Source organism: Lonchura striata, chromosome 12, assembly GCF_050655825.1.
Source record: "Lonchura striata isolate lonStrDom1 chromosome 12, ASM5065582v1, whole genome shotgun sequence".
Lineage (NCBI taxonomy): Eukaryota > Metazoa > Chordata > Aves > Passeriformes > Estrildidae > Lonchura > Lonchura striata.
In genome coordinates, this window is record NC_140714.1 from 8808979 (window position 1) to 8832569 (window position 23591).

The window sequence follows — 23591 nt, forward strand, 5'->3', positions numbered from 1 at the left end:
ATTATGAAATCCAACGCTTGTTGCGGTAAATCTATAATTTTTGTAAATTTTGTAATCATGTTACTATCTTTAAAAAGCTTTTAAAAAATAAGTATATTTGGGAATTTGCATTTCTCCTGTTACCCACACTAGAATTTCCAAACTGTTTTGTGAATTGTTTATAAACACATTTTCCTTTAAGCTGAAATATTTTACATCATGTGCCTGTGATTGCACATTTGGAGAAGAGAAATTGTCTATATACCATAGCTTTTTATTTTGGCTTTTTATTTTTTTACCTTCATTCAGTCAAATTCTGACTCTTGTATATGTAGGATGTTTCTAATTTTGATAACTTCATACAGAAACATTTCTATCTCCAGATACTCAAAAATCCCAGCTGTAATGAAGTGATCATTTCTTCAAGAAATAAAGAGAGAGCAACAAAACCATTGCATGACCTTCCCTGCCCAGACAGGACAGTTTGGAATTGTTCTGAACTACTGGACATCCCTGTCTATGAAAGTAGCAGAGAAGCTGCAGCTGCAGTGCTGTGTGATAAAGGCCTGTCAGATTAGATCATCCCCATCCAACATCAGAATCTGGGTATTTTCCTGGATATTAGGTTTAAAAAAATCCTGATGGACCATGGTAACTAGATGGTTTAGAGTATCATTTTTGAAAGAGGTGCTAAATAAAATGTGTCCTGTGATATATCTCGAGGACTTTGGTAAATTTTTTTTTCATTATTCACTTCACTCAAGGTCAGTTATTTCTGTGGAAAAAGAGCTGGTTTATCACTGACAGTTATATACCATATCTGAACAACAAACTGAATGCTCAAATCCATTCCAGAAAATTCTGCTCCCTGCTTAGCCTCACTTTTTTTTTTTTTTGATTTTTCAACATCACGTTAGAAAATTACTTATTTTCATGTTGGGAAGTCTTCCAAGATTATTTACTCTGTGCAGTTTTCCAGTGTTCCAAGTATCACAAGATAACAAAATCATATAATCAGCCATGAAAATCTGCAGTGAATCACAATGTATTCCAGACAGGAATTTTGTCTAGAAGTATCCTTAAAGAAAAATAGTATAACATTAGTAAATTAATAAAGATTGGTCAATTCTTATATTTAAAAAAAAAAATCTTTAAGTTGAGGCTTAACTTTGGGGAGGAAAGTGACTCCTTTCTAAGAAAGCATTTCACTCTGTAGTTATTTTCTTAACATTTGCACCATCCATTAGTTAAATGTGAGATGCAATGAGAAGTAGTCTTCTATCCAACAGGTTTCCAAATACAATACAAGGAAAATTTAGACTCATAAATATTATAAATGTCTATAGATTTTTCCATTATAGGGGACTGATGTTTCTGAGGTATATACAGTTTTGTCTTGACATAGCAAAGTGACAATGGCAAAGCTATAAATATTCTGGAACAAACTTTATGGTATCTTGGTCTTAAGACCAAGGGATAAGGTTATAAAAACTCTAGGAACCACACAATCTTTTTTTTGGGCCACAGCTGCTGACAGTATTCATATGGTAACCCTGCTGTACATAATTACAGGATAGGTTTGAGCACTGTATTTCAAGGATCACCTTGGAGAAAATATCAGCAGTGTTCTTTTCACCACACCATCTGCTGACAGCTGATCCAGTGCATTTGACTTGCATCAGAGTCAGAATATGATCCATGGATCTTAAGTGAGATTTGCTACAAAGTCTTTTGTAATATTAAAACCTAGAATATGATAAAAATATATTTATGTGAAAAGGGAATCTACTTATTTTAGTTCTCCAGACTGTGGTGACTATGTAAACACTGTTGACATAATCCAAATAACAATACAGTTATTTGTACATTCATTTCTGAGTTCAGAAAAAGCTGCCACATGCCTGCCTGTTCTTTGTCACCTGGTTTTAGACATCTTGATCTTTTTCCAGAAAAATAATAGCTCCCCTGATTTCAGTGGGGCAGCATTTCATTTAATATAGCAGGTATTTACAGGTACTAGCTACCTTCAGTCTTCTTTCAGCTCAACAAAAAAACACTCATCCCTCTGTAATGCATATCACAGACCTCAGTTTTCATTTAAAATCAAATTATTCTCTCACTTCAAATGCCATTTAATTTTTTAGTGATTTAAGAACAAAAGCTTTGATTTTGTTTTCACCATGAGATGTAAATTAAACTCCAAAGAGGCTTCTTCATACAATTCTGAGCAGCTTCAACCCCAAAAGTGTGGGTGGTGGCAAGATGAACAGAGATGGAAATTGTCTTTGAAAGTGACCTGTTGACCAGTTAATTTGGCCACAAGCACTTCTTTCCTATATATGGACAGGTTGCCCAGAATGTACCCCTTCAAACAAGAAAGAAATTCTAACCTTCTAACACAGCCATTACATCCTATTGGAGTATTTTAGAATAATATAATTTAATTTAAGTAGTGCTTTTATTTAGGAAGAACAGCAATGAGATTTTCATAAGTCTGCTCAGAACTGAATACACCATCCTGCCATTGGAAATTTGTTGCAACACCTAGAAATGATCTATACTGCATTTGGGGATCTTGTGAGCTGCTAAAAAAAAGAAGCCTGACTTTAAAAACAAGATAGGTTTAGAAAACTCAGTTCTCCTTTTGGTCACATGAAAATACATGCAGGGAATTATTGATATAAAGGTATAAATCCAACTAGTCCTGGATGCAGTATCATTTTGATTTGATATAAATTCAAGACACACAGGGAAAGAGCTATACCTCTGATGGGGCTGAAGAATTTCTTTTTCTAACTCAAACCAAGGAGTATATTGAGTGGCCAGTTCCAAGGTAAAGAGGGAGAGACATTTAAGCTTAGGGGAGAAAAGAGAATAATTTTAAAGTAAAGCATAGGCCCTGGAAGGCAAAATAATAAAAGGAAGAATGCAGTGGAAATATCAGCATGGTTTCAGGTGAAATGGGAAGGCTGTGAGGGAGTGAGGCATGAAGAGCATTTGCTTGTGTAGTGTGATCTGAAATGGAGAAAAAGACATTCAGTTCTCCCCCTTCTTTCTGCCCTGCATCACTTTTCCCAAGAGCTGTCCAAAGAAAATATCCCAGTTGACCTCATTTATTTTTCCAGGCCTGATGAAGCACCCACAGCAGGGAGGGAAATAATTTGGCTTCACCTTCTTATCTTTGGTTAGAGTGAAGGACAGCTTCTTTCTGATGGCATTTGTTAGATGCTACTGAGGAAACAAAACTGAAATCTCTTCTAAAGGGATGAAGTGCACACTTTTGTATGCATCAAATGCACCAAGTTCCTTTCTGGTCTCCAGATAATGTAACCTATATATTGCTGTGTGATCCTGGCTGTAAATAGACTCTGAGAGTTGTGAAACCATTGCTGTTTGCATAACAGGCCATTACTTGTCATGGAGCTTTAGGGTGTGCAAAGCACTCAATATTAGCAAACTGAGGATGGGATGAACATTTATGATGAAATTCAAGATACAGATTGCATTCAGCTATGAACTACCTCCTATCAAAAAGCTGTAGATCATATGACTTAAATTTAGCTTATATGAGAGACACACAGGTTCTGAAAAGAAGTTAAAATATATAAAGCATCTGTAAGAAAAGCCTGTAGGGGTTTATCAGTGTATTTTAGACTAAAGATTAATTTCTGTTACCTGAAAATATTCTCGTATTTTATATAACTTTAGACAAGCTAGATTTAAAATTTAAAATTTAAAATTTTTATTGTCTCTGATACTGAAAGATCTTTTGCACAGATTTACTTATTCTGGATATTTAGGTGACATATAGAATACAAGACATCTGAATTCTTTCATTCTTACAGGCCTTAAGTATGCACTATCTTTGTTCAAACTAAAAAATTATTAAGAAGGAATTATTGAGGAAAATACCACTGAAGAATACTTTCACCCACTATTAGTAAAGGTACTTTTGGTGAACTGCTCCACTGAACTTTGAAAAGTCCAGTTGTTGAGCGAACTCCAGCTGACCTCATTTCACTCAGTTAAGTACAAGTCTTCAGAAATAAAATAAAAATGTGAATTGCTGTTATCTTGAAGGCAACAATTCAGAAGTCAGAAGATTATACATTTGAAAGAAAAAATCTCACATCTGACAGAAAGATATTTCCATGTTATTGTTTGAGGGAAGAGTGATTTATTCTTATTTTCTCTACTTCACACAGGCGAAGATCACCCCAGTGCTGAAGAAGATGAGGAAGTTTTGACTCTTTTGTATGATCCATTTCTGAACTGTTACTTTGACGCAAATTCTGGGAAATACCATGAATTGGCATAGTCAGAACATCAGAGGATATTATTTTGTATTCATAATATCTTCTGACTTCTTGCAAAATCTGACTGAGCCATACAATTTATTATATAACTTAAATTAAACAATAGTTTTGCAACCAAATTAATATATTTGGCAAACCATGTCTTATTTTTATAGCTTTGTATTAAATTGTAATGCAGTGGAAGATCACATAGCATAAAAGTTCCTTGTGTCTAAGACAGTTATTTGCTAGTCTAATTTATTTCCAATATTCACAGCTTCCATATGAAAACAAATGAAGCTGAATCAAGAAGGTTGGTGGTGTTTATGTGTAAATCATGGTTTCATTCAAATAAAAAAAATTACTTGTTTACTGTGTATTTTGTGAGATGCTGAAGGTATCAGCTGCTGTCAGCTTTCCTCCTGTAATAACACAGGGCTGCAGAGTGGTGAGAGGTTGGTCCAACATTCCAAACCTGGAGTTTTGTTTCAGGTGAGGCGTGCATGTGGTTCATGTGGGAAGCTGTGCTCAAAGGGCTGGTCCAACATGTTTGTGTGAGGTTCTCCACTACACCTTGCAATGAAATATGCAATTCATTTAACACTTCTGTATTGGGTTTCGCTGCAGTTTGCAGTGAGGACCCTAAGTTCCAGCTTGGAGTTTTAAATTGCCTGCATCACTGTGCATTTTGCTTTTATGGTATGTAAAATAACTCTTCTGATCATGGAGAAAAAATACAGATAAAGAGCAGAACATATGTAGCATTTGAAAGTGAAATCACTATAATCACTATGTATGTAAAATTAATCAAATACCGTGCATGTATTTTATTTGCTTTATTTATTTATGGATTTATTACTGTGCATGGATACTGTGTCATGTTCTTTGATCTAAAAGCTAGTTAACCTGACCCTGGTGTTCCTGGCTGCTGCTCAGCCCCGAGCTGTGCCCAACATTCCCAGCCCCAGAGCAAGTGCAGTGCTGCTTGCCAAAAGCATCCTCCAACCAACAGGACACTTCTCTAAAGGATAAATAAATCATTGAAACACCAGCTGCCAGGTATAGGATAAAAGGTTTTGTTTTGGAGTTGTCCATGACACAGGAATTCCAAAGAGTTTTGTTTTAATGGAGTTGAGCCAGTGGAAGAGCTCAGCAGTTCAGTACATTTCACTTTCCTGGAGACAGCTGAAGGGAATGTGAAAGTCACATGGCAAAAGTGATCTATAGGCATTTCTGGTGATTCTTGTCCTAAGTTTCTACTTGATTATATCCAGTGCTGTCCCACTGTAATTATTTTCAAGCTGACTACTCAGTGAATTTTTAAGAATAATGTATTTGAATGTCATAAAGCAAGCTTAGTAAGCTCACTGCAAGTGATTTAAAATTATATGCCTGTAAATTATATGTAATTGTAGATTCCAGTTAATGAATATCCTAGAATCAATTGAAAATGCAGTTGTTAATAGTGGCTTGGCAGAAGATCAGATTGTGTATTTGGCTCTGTGGCAGGTACAAACATATCATCACAAATTGATTCAAGGAAGAGTAGCACTGAAATCCACAGGAAGACAGATACTGCACTGAGATAATTTATTTACTCTGCCTTAGCCAGAAAGATTTGTACCTGTTCTTGCTAATGCCATAATCAGTTTAAAAGTTCAATGAAATCATAATTTTGACTTTCAAAAATCAGATGCTGGTGTGTACATGCTTGTGCATGTCTGGCCACTTTAGCATCAGTTAGTGATCAGTACCACACTCCCTCTGTGCGTGGCAAGGGTACTTAAAATATGTTATTAATTTTCTTTCATAGCCACATGTCCCAGAGGAGAACTTGGGTGTTCTAGGACACCCCTGTGAGTCCAGACTGGGTCCCTGATGCATCTGAGGTAGCCACTCTCTTGGGAGAAAAGAACCCAGCTAAATACTGGCTGCAAACTGGTGTCAGGAGGCATCCAAAGCTTGGGCAAAAGGGAATCCTTGGAGGCTCCACACTCTTATCCCCATTGTTAAGGAGCTAAGGAGTCAGGTGAGTAATGACAAGAGGTGCAGGGTGTCTGTTGTTCCCAGCTCACAGTCAAGTACAAATAGAACCTGTTTTCTTGTCATTAGCACAGTAGTATTTTATAAGTAAGCAGCTGTAACCTGCTTTTCAAAATCAGCAGTTGGGGATCCTTGCCCTTTGTGTTCTAGTTAGCAGCTTTATGTCTGCAGCATCCATGGGGATTGATTGCCATGATGCTGTGAACAACACCTCTGGCTTGAGCAGCACGAGAGGCTCACAAGGGCTCTGAGTTCTGCTCACAAAGTTTTTCTTAATCATCGTCCTGTGAACCTCAAACTAAAGCACTGCTGACACACAGCAGGTGCTTTGTTGAGCCAATTTGTCAAAGCCAGCAGTTATGGCAAGTGATGAGGAACACAGAGATTTGCTCTTAGCAGTCATGTGCAATGTTTGAGGCCATGAGAATCACAGAGTTTTCACTAGAGCATGCTTTCCAACAGGTAAAAATACCTGTGTCAGGGCATAAAGTTTCATAAATTAAACTGCAGGGATTTATTCCTACAAACGTGGCATCAGTTATGATTTTTGGGAACTGAAATTTTGAAAAGCAGTAAATTTTTGTAAGGCTTTATTAATGTTCCTTGGACCTGCATTAAAAATAGAGGAACTGAAGTTAGTTTGGTGGAGCTGCTGGAGTCAGCAGCTCACAAGTCAACCAATTGGTCTCTCAGGCCTTTCAATGTTCCTTACACATGTGAGATGTAACTGATATTTTTGCTTTCTTCCTGCTTGCTAAGAAACAAGTCAACCAGCTTTCAGCTAGTTCAGAAGTAAGAAGAAATCTTTAAAATACATTTTATTGCTTTAAAACACAGCCTAGAGCAGCAGTGTGTTTTTATATTGCTGGAATGATTCTCCTCACCACTCATTCTTTTTGTCTTATGTCCATCTACCATGGTTTTCTCCAAAGTCCAGCCAAATTATCAGGTTTCAGCCTTCAGGTGTCTGTGGAGAGCAGCAGCACTGAGGTGCAGCTCACTGGCAGCCTGGTACCTTGTAGAACCATGTGGATTCCTCCCAGCAGCTCTCAGACTTCATAATCTTGCAGTGCTGTACCCAAGTGTTGTCTGTACCTGAGCCTCATTATGCCAAACAAAGAACACACTCTGTCCTAAGGAGCTTACAGTTAGAAATCAATATTGATTTTTCTTCTCTGCTGCCTGGGTTACTAGGTGAGGAAATATGAAAAGTCATGCTTTATTATTCACATATTCTTCTGCCATAAACCATTCTGTTCAGAGACTCATCCTCTAAACACTGAGTCAAGTGGCAAGGATACACAGGCTGAAAAATCCTAGAAAATAATTTTTCCATCATGCATTTCATATTCCATTTTTTTTTCCATGGGGTACTTTTTTTTTAAAAAAAGGGTTTATTTTTTTTAAGCAATAGGCTACACGTAAAATGAAAAGCCAATCCAGTCTTTCCTGTGTGATATTGCTGATAATCACTGCTTTTCTCATGGTTACTATAGAAACTTGGCATCCTTATCTGCCACCTTTTTTGGCATCTTGAAAAAAACTATTTAAATGCATTTTCCTGATAAACTGAAAGTTTGGATTCACCATACCCATGGGAATATGTAAGTGTAACAACAATATTTGTCATTTCTTCTTATTTAGTGTTTAACTTGCTTATTAGCAGCTGCAGAGGCATTTCTGACTGTGATGCTCAGGGATCCTGCTGCAGGCATTGTCACCAGCTCAAATGCAGAAGTCCTGGATGAAACCCAGGAGCAGCTGTGAGCTCCCAGGGGCTCACGTGTAGCAGCCCAGGATGCAAAGACCTGAGCAGGATTTTGCTCTTATCACACCACTCTAAAGCTGTTCTGTTTCCAAGTTGCACAGTTTCCAAGCACACAAATAATCTGTGAGCATTAAACTGCATTGTAAGAGTGACGATGGAAGTTCCTGTGGTAAATCAGTGGTGAATCAACAGCCTTGTGATGTTTTTAATCCCTTTCCAAGTATGTGCCATCCAGTCTGCATGGCAGATGAGAGCGGGCTTGGGCTGGGGATGCTGAGGAGCTGAGACACATTTTTGGAGGTGAGTACAAGGCCAATGCAAACACCAAGTGTCCCAGCTGAGCACGGCTCCCCAGTATTTTCACATTTCTTTTGTTCTAAGGGCACCAGAATTATGCTTGTAACAAAGGCTGTTTTTGTAGTTCTGTCAAAATGTGGCTCAGATGGGTCCCTCTGCTTACACAGCCCCTGCACTGGTGTCCTTCAAGAACTCTGCACAGAAATGCCCTCAGCACTGGAAGAGAGAGGAGATGTCAACACCTGAACAGCTGCTTTTGGCTCCTGGCCATCAGGCACCCAGGTCCAGCCTGGGCTGCAGGGGCAGAACGTTCTGCTAAAGGCAGAGCACTCGGTGATCCATCCCTGCAGCTGTGACATCTCCAGCAGATCTCGGGGTTTTAATTTGTTAGCATGTTCTTTCACCAGGAGTTTTGAAGAACAGAGAGGTTTGAAAGATTATAGAAACAGGTTACAAAACAGCAGAAGAAAAATGCTATCAAGGGCCATGAAATAAAATGTAATTTTACTTTTGCATTGTGACTGGAGTGCTTCTGGGGACTAACCCTGTGTTCTCATCCCAGTCCTCACAGGTTTCCTTACCTGGCAAGTGCCAGACAAGAGGTTCAGGCTATGCTAATAGTGGGTTCTCTGTACTGACCCATAGAGCAACTTTAGAGTAAAATACTTTTCTAAAGAAACTCAGCTAAGCTCCCAGTACAAACTCATAGTGTACTTCAAAAGATGTTTACATTAGACTGCTTAGGGGGTTTTTTGATGAAAAAGTTTATTATTGGATAATTGTGCATTTTATCTGCATGGGAGACCAAAAAACCTGAGGTCACAGAAATTACTGACGTTGTTTTAGAGCACTGCATATTTATTAGACCATCTGCTGCTGCAGCACTCAAGGCAGAAACCTTCATACAGGCAATCTATTCACAGCTACTGTTTTACCACCTGATGTGCAAAATATCAAAGCTCTAGATGCATTTATTACAGTACTGAGGAATTTTCTAATGAATACATAAAGCTCAGCAAACATCCCATGCAAGAGTTTCCTGCACATCAGGCTGCTGTTTCCTCACTGGGGCTTGAGAGGAGCCTCTGAGGAGGAATAGCATTGTGTCAATGCTCCGAAATGTTAGTAGGGTAAAACTGAGTCATTCCAACTGTGTGCAGGCACATCCTTGCATGGGGCTGCCCATCACACTGCAGGGATTGAGCACAGAAAAACAGGGATGGACAGGGGCCGTGTGGGACAGTCTGGACACCCATGAAAGGCTCCTGCCATCCTCAACAAACTGCTGCTCCTCTGCAGTGCCACACAGCTCCCCCAATGCATCAAGGCTCCCAGGGTGCCCAGTCCCAGTGCTGCCTTCTCTGGGGTGATACCAAAGTGGCCAGAGCTAAAAATTTGCTGTGAGACCCCCAAATAGGAGCCCAGGGCATCACATCCTGAGCAGCAAAGCAGAGATGTTATTATGATAGATGTGTTTCATAAGAAGACCCTTTCCCTCTGCCCACTTAGAGCCAGGCTGGGACTCTACACTCAGCCCAGTGCAAAGCATGAAGAATCCTCCACCTCTGTGTGAAACAGCTTCATCCTGCCATGGGTGAGTGCCATGGCAGTGGAGCTGGGGGTGCTGAGTGCTCATCGTGCCATGGACACATTGCAGTGCCCTTGCTGTGCATCACACCTCACTAACATCACCTGTAAATCCCCACGTGCCAATAGAAGGAGGTGTCTGGTCAGTCTGTAAGGTGTTCCAAGGACTCATCTTTTACTGCTATGTCCTGTTGACTTCCAGCTCGTAAGCAAACCACCACATGGCAGGTTCTGAGACACCCAGGAGAGGGGTGACAGCTCACATGGATCCATCATCCCATCTCCGGCTGCCACTTCCCCTCCAGAGCCACCTAAGAGCTCCACACACACAGACAGAAGGTATTTAGGGCATTTATACCTTCCCCCAAGTGTAACAGGGGGCTTGATACCACTTTGTGCACTCATCCCCTTGAAGGTCATCATGGGAACACTTTGCCACTGTTACAGGTAAATGAGGTTTAATAGGAATGAGCTGTGTAGTCAAATTTACAGCTGGGCTTGCAGCACTGAGTGCCAGGCAGAGTCCTGGTGCTGAGCCACGGTGCTGCTGCCATTGCCTGTGCAGGGAACTGCACCCAGCCCCACTCCCTGGGACATGCCTTTCTCCTCCTTGGGCTCTGCTGGCTCAGACCCCACCCATGTGAACTCAGAGCCCAGAAAATCTTGGTGACACACATTTATAGGGCTCTGCATAAAGAACACAGTGAAATAAGGATAAGGGTGCTAATTCATGAATTTGCTTTCCCTTCCTGGTCCTCTGACACCTCCAGCTCTGCAGCCCTCTTAGCAATAAACTCAGTGCCAGGAGATTAAAATGTACAACTACGTGGCACCTTATAAACCACATAAATATGAACTGGCAAGGCCCTGTAACAATGAAGGATTTTGCACAAAATGTTCAGGCACTAATTCAGTCTCAAGGCTCTCTTTCCACTGCAGTGGGTATGCAGTGCCATTATGAAATCTTGACTGAATAACCCTTTATTCTTCTAGGACACCTTTTTTTCTGTCTTCAACAAGGTTTTGTTTTGACCCAATCATAAAAATAAAGAGCATTAGAAATACAAATTCATTTAGTGATAGATTTGTTTTCCCTGGTAAAACATGTTATATGGTAGGAAAACACCTATTAACTTGTAGTTTATTTTAAAGCTAACAGATAATTATTGTTCTGTGGAAATTTTTTCCCAGTGAAGAGTTTAGTTTGCTGAATGGTCCCTTTCCATTTGCAGCACTGATGTTTCTCTCCCCCTGAATTAACACATTACCAGATGTTATCAAAACGAGTGGCTGTGCTTTTGGCTTTGAATTTTTCTTCCACATTTTTGACAATTGTTTTTTATATCTTGCATATATCACCATAACATATGATAAAATAAAGCAAATTTAATGACTGTGAATAGTTAAGACACTTCTTCTCCTTTATGCAATGGCCTGTAACTATATTTTGAAGCAGTTAAAATCTTTTATCAAGCACATTGGCACATTTGTGTAGCTGGATCACTGAGCACACTAACAGCCCTTAAGAGCTCTCTCAGTGTCGTGTAAATCCTTCTTAACTCACGGTTTGTTGACCACAGTGGTTCTGAATGAGCATCTGATGCCAATCCCCACATAGGCAGGGTGACACCTGCTACCACATCCCCACAGAAATTCCCAAAGTTCCTCTTGAAAAACCAAGCCAGATGTTGCAGATCATCACTGCTTCCAAAGGAAAACCCAGCTGGAGAGAGGACACCATTGGCAGTGGGCTGGTGAGGGGAACAGCCCAGCAGAGCCCCTTGATCCTGGGGGAAGGAGCTCCTGGGAAAAGCTCCAATCTTGTGTGGGACAAGGGAGCAGAAGCTCCTCATCCCCACAAGGCTCAGTCCTGGGGGAACAAGAGGTGACACCCAGTGCTTGGGGACACTTGTGGCTGCAACCAGCTCAATGGCACCCAAATCTGCAAACCTCCTGAGTGTCCCAAACACCTGGAGCACCTCTCGTTCAGTGCCATCTGCAGTCAATGTGGGTGGAAGGGCTTATTTTGCTCCTTTTATGAGCTATTTACTTGTTTGCTTGTATGCCTTACCCACACTGATGTTGTAATTAAACCTTGCTAAACTGCTCAGGCCCCCCTCAGGCATGTGTTGTAACATATTTTTTCCCCCTAGAACCATAATTATTGTGTAGGGGGGAGGGGAAAACCTGGGTGGTGAGGAAGGGTGTCAGGCCAGCTTGGTTGTAATAAATACCTATTTAGCAGGCAGGCAGAGGATGTTTAGTCCTAAATCAAATCGTGTATTAAAAGTGGGAATTGCTGAGATTGGTATTTACCTGTGAAACCAAAATTGCTTCATGAAGAAAATAATTATAGATGCAGGCTCTCTAAGAAAGCAGTTTTGAGCCTTTATTAAATAGTTAAAATCAAGATGCTGCTTTGAAGCACAGCATCAGCACATTGTGTGAGGGTTGGCTGGGAGGGGGCTGTGAGCTGTGTGTTGTACATACCCCACAGAGCTCTATCCCATGGTTTTCCAGTGAACTGCAATGCTTTCTAGGAGATAACAACTCCCATGAAGTAATATTAAAGCAGGTAAAACAGGGCACAAGGGAGGTGTTTTAGTACCAGAAAAGGCTGATGAGTTCAGGGATTAAGGAAAAAATGAAATTTATATTAATAATAGTCATTTATTAGCTGTAAAAAGACAGCAAACACCCTAATGAGGGAGTACAGAGGCATAGGGCTCAGCATGGCTGCAGTGCCTGTTCCAAAGAAGCCCCTGGCTCCAAAGCAGCTTCAGTTCAGTGCTGGATTTACTCAGAGCCTTCTCCTGGGAAGCAGGTCAGTAGTCACTACCAGGAGAGTCTCTCTGGAGAGTCTCTGCAGCTGGGGCTCTGTGGGTGCAGGTGGAGATGCTGCGGTGCCCTGGGAGCTGCTTGGCCACACGTGCAGCACCAGGGAGGTGCTGGTGGCCGGGTGGCAGCTGACAGATGGCACAGAAAGCCCCAAACGCCCTACAAAGGTTTTTGCAGGGCCGGGGAGCTGCTTAACTATCACCCAAACCTGGTGTGGACACAGAGCCAGGAGCAGGGGGGCCCTTTCCTGTAACTCTCCTCCAGCATTACGAGACAGCTCTTCCAGGAACGTTCCCTCCCGTTGGAGCTTTACAGCTGAGGCACGCTGGAAGCTCACCAACAACTGCTTGGATCTGGACTATTTTTAGTCATTCCTGCCCAAAAGGGAAGTCTTTCCTGAAATAGGTGCTCCTCCTGCACGAGTGGCTTAGCATGGGATGTGGAGAGTCACTGGAAGGACAAAGAGCCCTGGGCTTGGTCTGCAGAATTGGGTTATTTGGGAAGGAATTGCTAAGGCATGCAGAGCAGCAGCTCATGGCAGTGCAGGCAGCGTGAGGGTTTGGGGTTGAACAGGAGTGTCTTTAGTCTGGATTTACAATTTCCCCTTCCAAGGATGGCAAAGCTGTGGTGAAGGACCCGGGGCAGCCCAAAGGCCTTGACTCTTGTCTTCACCCTGACTCTTCACCTCAGGAACTGCACCACTCTCCATGCAGCTCCTGGATGGGTTCTCGGTGACTGTGGGAGGTGGGAACAAACTGGGGGGAAATAGATGGATTCTTCTTATGGAGCTGTATGAAAAACAGTCTCTTTATAAAAGTGTTTCTTAGGCAATTAGCCAGTGGTACAAAATGGCACATGGAATCATTCCTAAAAATGAACTGGTCACCGTGCTGCCCTACACAGAAGTTGATGGATATTACAGCCATGCCATTTTCAAGGAAATACAGACAGAAGTGCAAGAGTTTTCACCCAGCTTGGCTCAGCTACACTCTGTGTGTGCGTGTTCATTAAAGGGAATCATTTGTTCTGTTATCAGTTCTCTTGACTCAAACACAGGAGTCCAGCTATAAGAATTCTCACCAATGCTGGGATTTTGGATGTTCTAGGAGTGCCATTCATTGATGTGAGAACAGCATGATTCCCTCAGTCATGAGGGAATCTCTGTGACATGTGTTACACAAATGCCCCTCATGTTTGGCTACTCTGACTTGAAAAACTCTGGAGGAATTTGCACTTTTTTGCCATTTCAAATTTATTTTTAGCATTTCAAATTTTGCACAAATTTTACCATTTCCTTTGGTAGCATCAGCCATTTGCTCTGGGGCCAAACTGGCTGTGAACTGCATCGTGGCTGAACATCCTCTGGTGTACAGAAAAGGCAAACATAAGCTATTGAAACACAGCAGACAGAAGAAAGACTTTTCACCCTCTACAACCACAATGCTTGAGCTGTTGGTGCATTGTCACCATAAGGGACATTGGGTCAGGGCTCCAGCTCCAGGGGTTTCACCTTCTCAGGCACCTCCTTTGGAAAGTGAGGAAGGCACCTCCAGCCTCTCACTCATCAAATCCCTCAGCCTGCTTGTCTCAACCAAGAGTAAAGGCTAAATAAACACATCTAAACAACTGGAAAGCACATTGACATCCAACTTCAAAATAAAATGCAGTGAAGTGTGAAATTATACCTTTTATTCCATAAATCTTCAGCAAGCGGCATGGTTCTATAGCTTGTATCATGCTTTAATACTGGCAGAATTTAACACACCATGCAAAGCCCCATAAGGTAATTACATTTCATCTCAACAAAGCAACAAAATCCCAGCTCCTTCAACCCCCTCCATCTGAGGAAGGATTATAGACAATTCAGCGCATGTTGATTTTTCCTGGTGATAAATCCAAAGCAGGTCACCAATGAAATGTAAGTGTGGGCTCCCAAGGCAGCTGATTTGCAGAGGATAATAGAGATGCAATTTGGTGTCCTTCAAGGCAGTGTCACCCTGCTTTCTGAACCTTCCTGAGGTTTATCCTCCACCTAAAATAAGCTTAAAATGTAAAACTTAAGCTTGAACACACCACTTGGCAATTGCCTCTGTGCAGGGTGTTTACGTGCTTCACAGCAGAGCCCTATCCAGCTTTTAAAGAGTTATTTAATTTTGCAATAAATGAGGTTATGATGAAGATGATGATAGAAAACCAGCAGAAGACATTCACAGCCCCACATCCTGTAACACCAACCATCAATCTCCAGGGCTTTGGGCATTCCAGACCCACAGGCCAGGCTGGAAATATTTGTCAGCACAGGATGTGTTGGCTGCCCTTCTGCCAAACCAAGGGTATCTCTGTATACAACAAACCACAATTAATTTAACTAATTTATCCATTAACTGCCCTCAAATAAAGCCTCCAAACTTTAATTAGACCTTTGTGATTAAATGCAATTAAAACCCTTAAAGCAAGTCAAGAAGGACTGCAGGCACTCTCATTCCCAAAGCCAGCACAAAGCTACAAACACACACAGGAATGGATAACTGAAGGTGAGGACAAAAGCATCTTTCCCCAGGCACAAAGTAACATGACTTTCTATAATCCCTTACTCAGCCTCTGCAACAAGACCTTGGAAAGGGAACAGGACACAGTGGCCTCCTGAGGGATGGGGTGAGAGGCTCCAGTCCTAAAGGGGAGAGGAATGCAATTGCCTGCCATGATGGGTGGTGTTGCATCAGCTCAAATGATGATGAGGCCCCTCAGCAGCCCCGGCAGTGATGGGGTTCAGTGATGGCACAGACATAAGGGAAACTTGTTGGGACAATGCTTTTTTTTAATTCATTTCTTGTGCCTTGTTTCCTTGCATCTGAACCAAGCAGTCTGTGATAAATGTTGCACAGTGATGGGAAACAGTGGGGGAAAGCCACAACAGCTTCCCAGCACTTGGTGCTGTTGTATGAAACTCAAGGCAGACAATGCAGAAATACCTTGCACAAGCCTTTCTACACTTTTTGAGCTGATACACCTTATGAATGGAGCTCAGTTTCCAGTTCCTTCCAAAAAAAAACCAAAGACTTGAAGTGGTGCATGCAATTGTGTCGCCACAGTTGAGTCTTGTGCATGGAGAGGTCAGAGGGAAACCATCAAGTTTCCAAGACAGAGGGAATGACACTGAGCAGTGGCAGCACAGAGGATTAAATTGTACTAAGAATCACCTGAACACAGAGTAGTCTTGGTCTAAGACATAAAATTTTATGGGAAAATTTTATATCAAAAGTTCACAACCTTTCTAGGAGACGATGAGCAGTGGAAGACCAAAATGAGGCAAAATACTGCAAGGAGAGCACTAGACATGTTGCACAGGGCAAATAATTTGGTAATTTTATCATCAATTATGATGAAATAGGAAGACAAAACTAGAAATAGCTTTGAGAAACCGGGAAATGTTACTGGGGTGGGGGACAGCAAGGAGGTGAGCAGCAAGCAAGGAAAAAAATCAGATTTCTAAATATAAATCACATCCCGGTCCCTTGTTCCAGCTGTGGTCATTTCTCTTGCCCTTTAGACTTTTTGAAAAGCTGATACCAAGCTGTAACTTGGACAACCCGAAATCATCCCTGCTAATGGCAGCTGTATTCAGAATTGTATTCTGTAGTGAGCTGGAGTAGAAGGAGAGTTGCAATGGGCACCCTGCAGCTCCCCAGCCACTGCAGCTCAGAGTGTGCACGGCGCCAGGAAAAGCCCAGCAGGTGCAGAGAGTTCCCTGAGTTATTTCCTATTCTCTGTCTGGCAGTAAAGACACAGCTACACCGGGTGGTAACTCTTAGCAGATGGTGACTTTTTAAAGTTGATTGCTGTATAAATGATACTTTCTAAGTTTGTTCATTTTAATTCAGATTCTCAGTAGTGTGTTCAAATGTCAGAGAGCATCATATTTCTATCTTTTATTTCCTTTGTGAGCAGAAATCTTCTTTAAGAAGTCTAGGAATTACAGCTTGGGAGAGAAGATAGACTCCCTCGATGAAAGTGATCTACTTTACAAATGTTACAGAATACTATAAAAACAGGAGATGCAAAAAGCCCCACTGGCTTTGTTCTCAGTGGAGAGTTTGAATTTCTATTGCGCTTTTAAAGAGACATTTTGTCTGCACTGTAATGTTTTATTGGATCTGTGAGGTCCATTAGCAGCACAAAAGCAGGATTTCCTCTGCTGGCAGCACAGGGAGGGTGGGGAGTGGGGGGTGGAAGACATCTAATTAATTTACTACTGCAGGTAAATAATAACAGGACAACTGAATGAGGACCTTAGCTACCCCCCAGATGCCCGGCAGCCCCAAGCTGGGGTGGCCATGTGCCAGACCCCCATGTCCTGCTCTGCTGTAACCAGCCAGCAGGTCTGGCTGGCCCCATGTGCAGGACTGCCATGTACCACTTCAAATATTTGCTTTTCAATGACACAGACATGCCAGAACTGGCTACCAACAAACACCTCACTGACCCAGCTCTGAGCTCCATCGCCCAATGACATCAGTGCCCTGAAAAAAATGGAGGTGACAAATGGATGAATCAAATCACCTGTGTGATTTGCACTGCTGCAGATCCCCTGCCACCACAAGACAGCCCTGCCCATGTCCCCAGTTTGGTAAAGACCAGATCAGGTGCCACTGGGGCAAACTGGGGACATTCAAAGGGCTCTGGTACAGTCACTCATCTGCCCTCTGTACTTCACCTCCCCTCAGAATCTGTGTCTCAGACCATTTATTTATTGCACCTCATTGGGAAAAAAAAAAAAAAAAAGGAAAGACATCCCCTGGCCAGAGGCAAATGTCCCAATTAAAGAGCAAACGATGCAGTAAAACAGCAGAGCATTCTTGAGAGCCGTGGTAAAAGCAGCCACCTCTTGTCCTCAATTTATGCTGCTCCCATCACCCTGGGCATTATATTTGTGCTGACAAGGATCAGTTTAACCCCTGCCTGCAATCTAATAAAAAGCTGGCATGGTGCAAGCATGCATAATCTTTCTTCAGTGTCCTAGAATGGATGCAATAAAAAACTGCTGCTGCTGCTCAATGGCCACAGCCACTGCCTGGAATAAATAACTCCCTGTCTGAAGCCAGCAGTGAGAAGGGCTTTGGACCAGAGGGTTTTCAGACCCTCATCCCTTTATAGAACTTTATAATCCTGAGGTTGTTTAGGTCAGAAAAAACCTCTTAGGATCATTGAGTCCAACTGTTCCACCAGCACTGCCCAGCTCACCACTAAGCTATGACCCATGAGCCACATTTACACATCTTTTAAATCCCTCCAGTGACTCATCCACCTCCCTGGGCAGCCTCTTCCAATGCTTGACAAGCCTTTTGGTGAAGAAATTGTTCCTAATCTCCAATCTAGAACTCCCCTGGTGCAGATTGAGTTCACTTCCTCTGGTCCTGTCACTCATTACTTGGGAGAAGAGACCAATGCCCACCTGGGTACAACCTCCTTTCAGGGAGCTGTAGAGAGCAGTGAGCACCTCCCTGAGCCTCCTTTCCTGTGGGCTGAGCCCCAGTTTCCAGCTTAGCACCCCAGCACACCTGTGAGTGCAGCACGTGCCCTGTGCCATCACCCACCACCCCTCAGGATGTTCTGGGGGCAAAGCAAAAAGTCCCAAAGGCTTTGTGCCATCGACAAACAACAGATTCTTCCCCCTCTCACTATTAATTGACCAAGGCAGCACAGCAGAGCTGGCATTACGCTCTGCTACCCTTTGTAATGAAATCACTGCCTGTGCACAAGAAACAAATTCAACAATATGATACTAATAGGGTTAGAAATTTCCCATGCAAATATTAATAATTTATATCTACATTCTTTTTTTTTTTTTAATACTGCTTGCAGTCTGTAGCAAGGAAGTGCTGAGGCCTACCAGCCTCTCTCACAGATCTTGTTTGGGAAAGGTGCAGGCGTTACCCAGCTGGAGATGGAGACTCCCAACACGGTTTCACCAGGGGTTCAAATTGGCTTTTGGAAATCATGTCCTGGCCTGTTTCAACAAGGAGACAATGCTTGCATGAACCAAGCAGCAGCAGGAGATGGATGTTGAGCCCAGGCCCCTTCCCACAGGCATCTTTGTCACACCTGCACCAAGATCCTGGGCTGCTGATGTCCCTGCAGCAGCCCGGGGTGAAATCAGCTGCCACTGAACACACCAAGCATCCACCTGAAACTTGAGGTAGCTGGCAGCAAAAGGAGCAACCTTTAGACTGCAAAGTCAGAGAGATTTAGGGACTGAGGAGAGGAGGGAAGGGGAGGACATTTTATGTTAGAAGTAGGGAGGGATTTGTGTTGAATGTCCTTTTTTTCAGCACTAAAAAAGTCTCTGAAAGGAAGGGCAGTGACTGGGAACCTGCAGGGTTGAAAGAGAAGCTAATTCCCTCAGACAGGCATAATTGCTGCAATTCAGAATGGTAAAAATGTGGAATTAGGAATAATCAATGGCTGTTTATGATCTGTGTCTATACTGTGAATTCAGCTAATATGGAGTAATTACACTGCGCTAATTCCTGGTATTTGTCATCGTTGGGTTGCAGAGGAGTCCTGCAAAACAATAAAAGCAGATTGGCTGTGCTGGGCCCGCAGACCAGAGGCTTAGCGGGCCCGAGCTGGTTTCTCGTTTAATTGCAGAAGCGGCTGTGCCTCCGCTCGTTTCCCTTTGCCCACCGCGGGCTCGGGATGCGCTGAGGCGGCGCCCCGGGAGCTGCGGGAGCCTGAGGCAAGGAGCGCCGCCTCGCCTTCCTGTCCGACACTGTTACATCAGCCCTGCTACAAAACCTTGTCCTCACGCAATTCCTCCATCCGGCACAAGGGAGCTGTGCCGGATGCTCGGTGACCCGCGGAACCCCCGGGATGTGTCACCGCTGTTCGGGCGTGAGGCACTCCTTGGCCACCAGCAGGGCTGGTTACGGAGCAGAAGTGCGAGGGGAGAGGAGGGTACGGCAGCGGCATTGTCCCGTGGAGGGTGAACAATCCCCGCAGGGACAGGTGGGGGTGCAGGGACAGAAAAATCTGCACAGGTGGAGGTGCAGGGACAGACCTCGCCCTCGTTCACCCCGGCATGCGGCGTGCGGGCAGTGCAGGTGGTGTTTAACACAAGACAAACACAGACGGTAGAGCTCGTTTCATTTCACAGGAGCTACACTCAACATCTGCAGCAGTTCGGCAGGATCAATCCGAAACCATACACCCACTGTGCTTAGCAGTGGCCAAACCCTTCCTAAGAGAATCTATCATTTTATCCCAGTGAGCACACTCCTGAAAAGCAGCGTTTCCTGGGCACTGCAGAGCCCAACAGGGATCTTTGGGGAAAACCTCCTCCCGGTGCTGAACTGTCATATCCTGGGAGGGACAGTCCTGCAGCCACTTTCTTGGCACCACCACTCCCTGAGGGTCAATGCACCCAGTGTTGACACATGGAGGGAGGAGGAGAGCAGCTCCTCATTCACCAGCTCGCTCCTGCTGGTCTACCAGAGTGCTGATCACAGTGCAGTGAGTTTTTGCAACACTGATTATTCATTCCCCAATCTGGCAACTTTTTGATATCACATCTATTATTTTTCTCTTAATTCCTCTTTGTCTATATCATGCAGAACCCCCTGGAGGAGCCTGCGAATGAGGCTTGGTGCAATTTAATTGCACTGCACCAATTTATTGGCTGAGTCAAAACTAAGCTGATGCCCCACTCCCAGCATTTGACACATTCCCTAACATTAGGTGGGATTTACAAGCCCATTTTTGCTGTGTGCTACAGTGAATGGGCAAAGCCTGGGCTACCACAGGATGCAGAGATGGGACATGAGGGCTCCCCACACCAGCGTGTGCCACAAGTAAAGCCCACAGCTCCCCATCCCCTCCTGTGGTTTCAGGGAAACATCTTGGATGCAATGTTCAGCTCCAGAGAGCAGAAGCATTTCACACAAGATTTCACTGTTGGAGGCTCGTGGCCCTGCTGATGGTTTTTGCTCATTTCTTCTGCAAGCAGCAGAAATGGCTCCATCTCCATAGAGGCCTCAGGTCCCTTGAAACAGGAGGTAAAACTCACCCTGGAACAGGCCTCCCCCAGGGTATTACAGTCCCCAGCAAGCAGGGGGACACAGCAGGACCAGAGCTGAGGTGCTCCAGGGCTTAGGGCACTTTGTTATTGAGCTGAGCTGGTTACTGCCAGCAGCTAAACAAACTGATAGGAAGGATATTTCCCCAGAGAGTGAGAAGGTTTTGATTTAGACTGTGCTGTTTAAGCTCAGATTCTCACCACAGCTAAAATTTCCTTCAGAGGGCAATAATTATCCCAATGCAGAGCCCAGGCATGGGTTTGCTTTGCTGCTCCCTGTCTGGAAGGGTTTGGTTGAGAGGCTGTGATTTCCCCCGGAGTTCTGCACCTCCTGCACCTCTTGCCCAGCACTGAGGACCAGAGTTGGGGGGAAGCAAGGAAAAGCTCAGGGCACAGCTTTATACAGGGCTCACCTTCAGGTATTAAACTAATCATCAGGAAGCAGCGTTGGTCCCTTAGGGGCTCTGCTCCAGCCCTGTGTAAGCTGCAATCCCAAAGACAGTGCTGTCACTGCTAGACCCACAACTTCTCCACTGGTTCTTGGATGAAAATTGCCTTAAAAGCTCCAAGAGAAGCCATTTGGTTCTTCTAGGTGGTAAGGCTGTAAAAGAAAAAGGAAAGAAGGAATGGGAACACTTTTGTTCTTGGCTGCCAGGTAAATGAGGTTCGACTTTGGAAAAAATAGAGTGCTAAATTCAGGAGTGATTTCTTCCTTCAGAACTATAATAATAACAATGATTAATGATTAAAAAGAAAACAGCCTAAATGTGTACCTTGAGTTAACTCAGGACTCCTTTTGAGTTCAGGACTGTTGCTGGATCAATAAATGCTTATTTGGAAAAGGAACCTCCAGCTTCCTGTAAATAACAGGCAGAGAAGCAGGACTCAGGGCCAGCCCACACACATGCAGCACAGCTGGGGGGAAATCCTGGCTGATCAGGTTATTCTGGTTTTACCCCACTTTGGGGAACACCACTCCTGGCTTCATGCCCACCTGCTCCATTGCAACACCCGTGTCAGCCCCACATGCTGCTTTGGTGAAAGAGCAGAAAGCCAGGCTGCTGCCCACCCTGGGAGAGGTCTCCCAAAAAGGCAAGGGCCAAAGTGACGGAAAGCTCTGATGGAAGCGCTCGTGGCTGCAGCAAGGAGCTGTTCTCCCTCCCGAGTGGGTACTACAGCCACTGTGGCCCATGGGCTGTGCCCAGCCCAGCAGGCAGGAGATAAGGCTTGGGGAGGTGCCACGAGTCACGGAGGGCTGGGCAGCTCGGCACATGGAGCTCAGCTGCCCGGGATGTCCCAGCAGAGGACGGCGCGGCCCTGAGGGACGCTGAGCGGTACGTGGGCTTGTCCATCCCCGCGGGGAAACGCGGCTTCTAGAGCATGACTGAAAGGATGTGTTCCTGCAGCGCTTTCCTTTGACTTCCTGGCAGGTTAGGGTGTTGCCTGGGAAAGGTTTTAATTGTTCTTCCTTCTTGCAAGATTAGGGGAGAGGAGGTGAAGGGGAAGCCCCAGGCGCTGGCATCCTTTCCGTGAGGCACAGCTGTGCTGGTGTCATGGGCTAAGCTCAGGAACTCCCTGTGCCAACAGGGATCTGTGATGTGCTGGAATCAGCTCCGTGATGTGGGGGCCAGATCCTCATGGCCACGGATGAATTTGCAGGGTCTGCACTCTGCAAAGTGTGGGGCTCATCCAAGGTCAAGCTGCTGCTCAGGATATCGTCTGCTTTCTCTTGCACTGCTGAAAGGGTTGGTGCTGCCCACACAGCACCAGTAGGGACAGAATTATTTCTTTTAAAAAACTGATGGCATCATGGAATTTTCAGAAACCAGCCTAAATGGAAGGGTAGGAGGACACAAGGTACCAAGTACTTTCTGGTAGAAAGCAGTAAACACTGGTCAACAGCCCAGATAACTGTAGGCTTGTGCCAGGGCCAGTTTTGCCATAAGATGCCCTCTCCAACCATTTGGTGGATGCAGAAGCTGGTCAAGCATTTTTATAAGCAAGAAAATTTATAAGCTCTCTAGCAAACAGCACTCTCCTATTGAGCAACTCAGCAAAATTTAGTCAGACTGTTTCCTTTTGAGACTGAAAATGGCACTGTAGCATTCTCCTGTGGAGATAAACCCTGAACACAGGATGGACATGCACCCATCCTGCCAGTCCCTCCTCTGCACCCCTGCATTCAGTTGTGCAGGAAAACCCTTGTGCAGGCTTTTATTTTTGGATGAGTGACTCAGTGACCATGGACACCTGGCAGTCACCTTTTTTGGAGTTGCAATCCCACTCTGCACCAAAATGGTTTAATTCACAGTCAGGGACCTGTTGGGAGAGAGAGGGACATGTGGGGCTCAAATGAAGGAAAAAAAGGGGGGGAAGGGTGGGGAGGGCGGGTGAAGGCAGAAGTTTGTGGGGAAAAGAAGTCAGGATTTTCTGCAGCGCTGAGGGAGAGCAGGAGCACTGCCTGGTGCATCCTGGAAGGGCTCCGGAGGGCAGGGATCCGGCTGCTCCTCCCGCAGGGACTCAGCTCCGCCAAGCGGCGTTTCAGCCCAGAGCAGCCTCGGGTGGAGCTTTTGCTTCACAGCACCGTGAGCCGCTGCAGCAGTATTTGTCCAAGAACTTTCTTGTTCCTGGAATGGTTTTGGTTTTTTTTTTTTAAGCAAACAAGTTTGAGGTTTATTAAACAACTAACTCTGTTTAACACCTATAACAATTC

General features: G+C 44.1%; 1 protein-coding gene across 9 annotated transcripts in view; it reads left to right on the forward strand.

The window, feature by feature from the left end:
• CFAP20DC (CFAP20 domain containing) overlaps nucleotides 1-8895 on the forward strand; it is a 75658-nt gene extending 66763 nt beyond the window's left edge. For 7 of the 9 annotated variants that reach the window (XM_085590346.1, XM_085590349.1, XM_085590351.1 and 4 more), the window contains one exon: nucleotides 4185-8895. In XM_085590346.1, the coding sequence (XP_085446472.1) occupies nucleotides 4185-4297 (113 nt within the window). In that variant the 3' untranslated portion in view covers nucleotides 4298-8895. The other 2 variants (XM_085590350.1, XM_085590356.1) reach the window with 2 other exon arrangements.
• Nucleotides 8896-23591: the final 14696 nt, after the last annotated feature.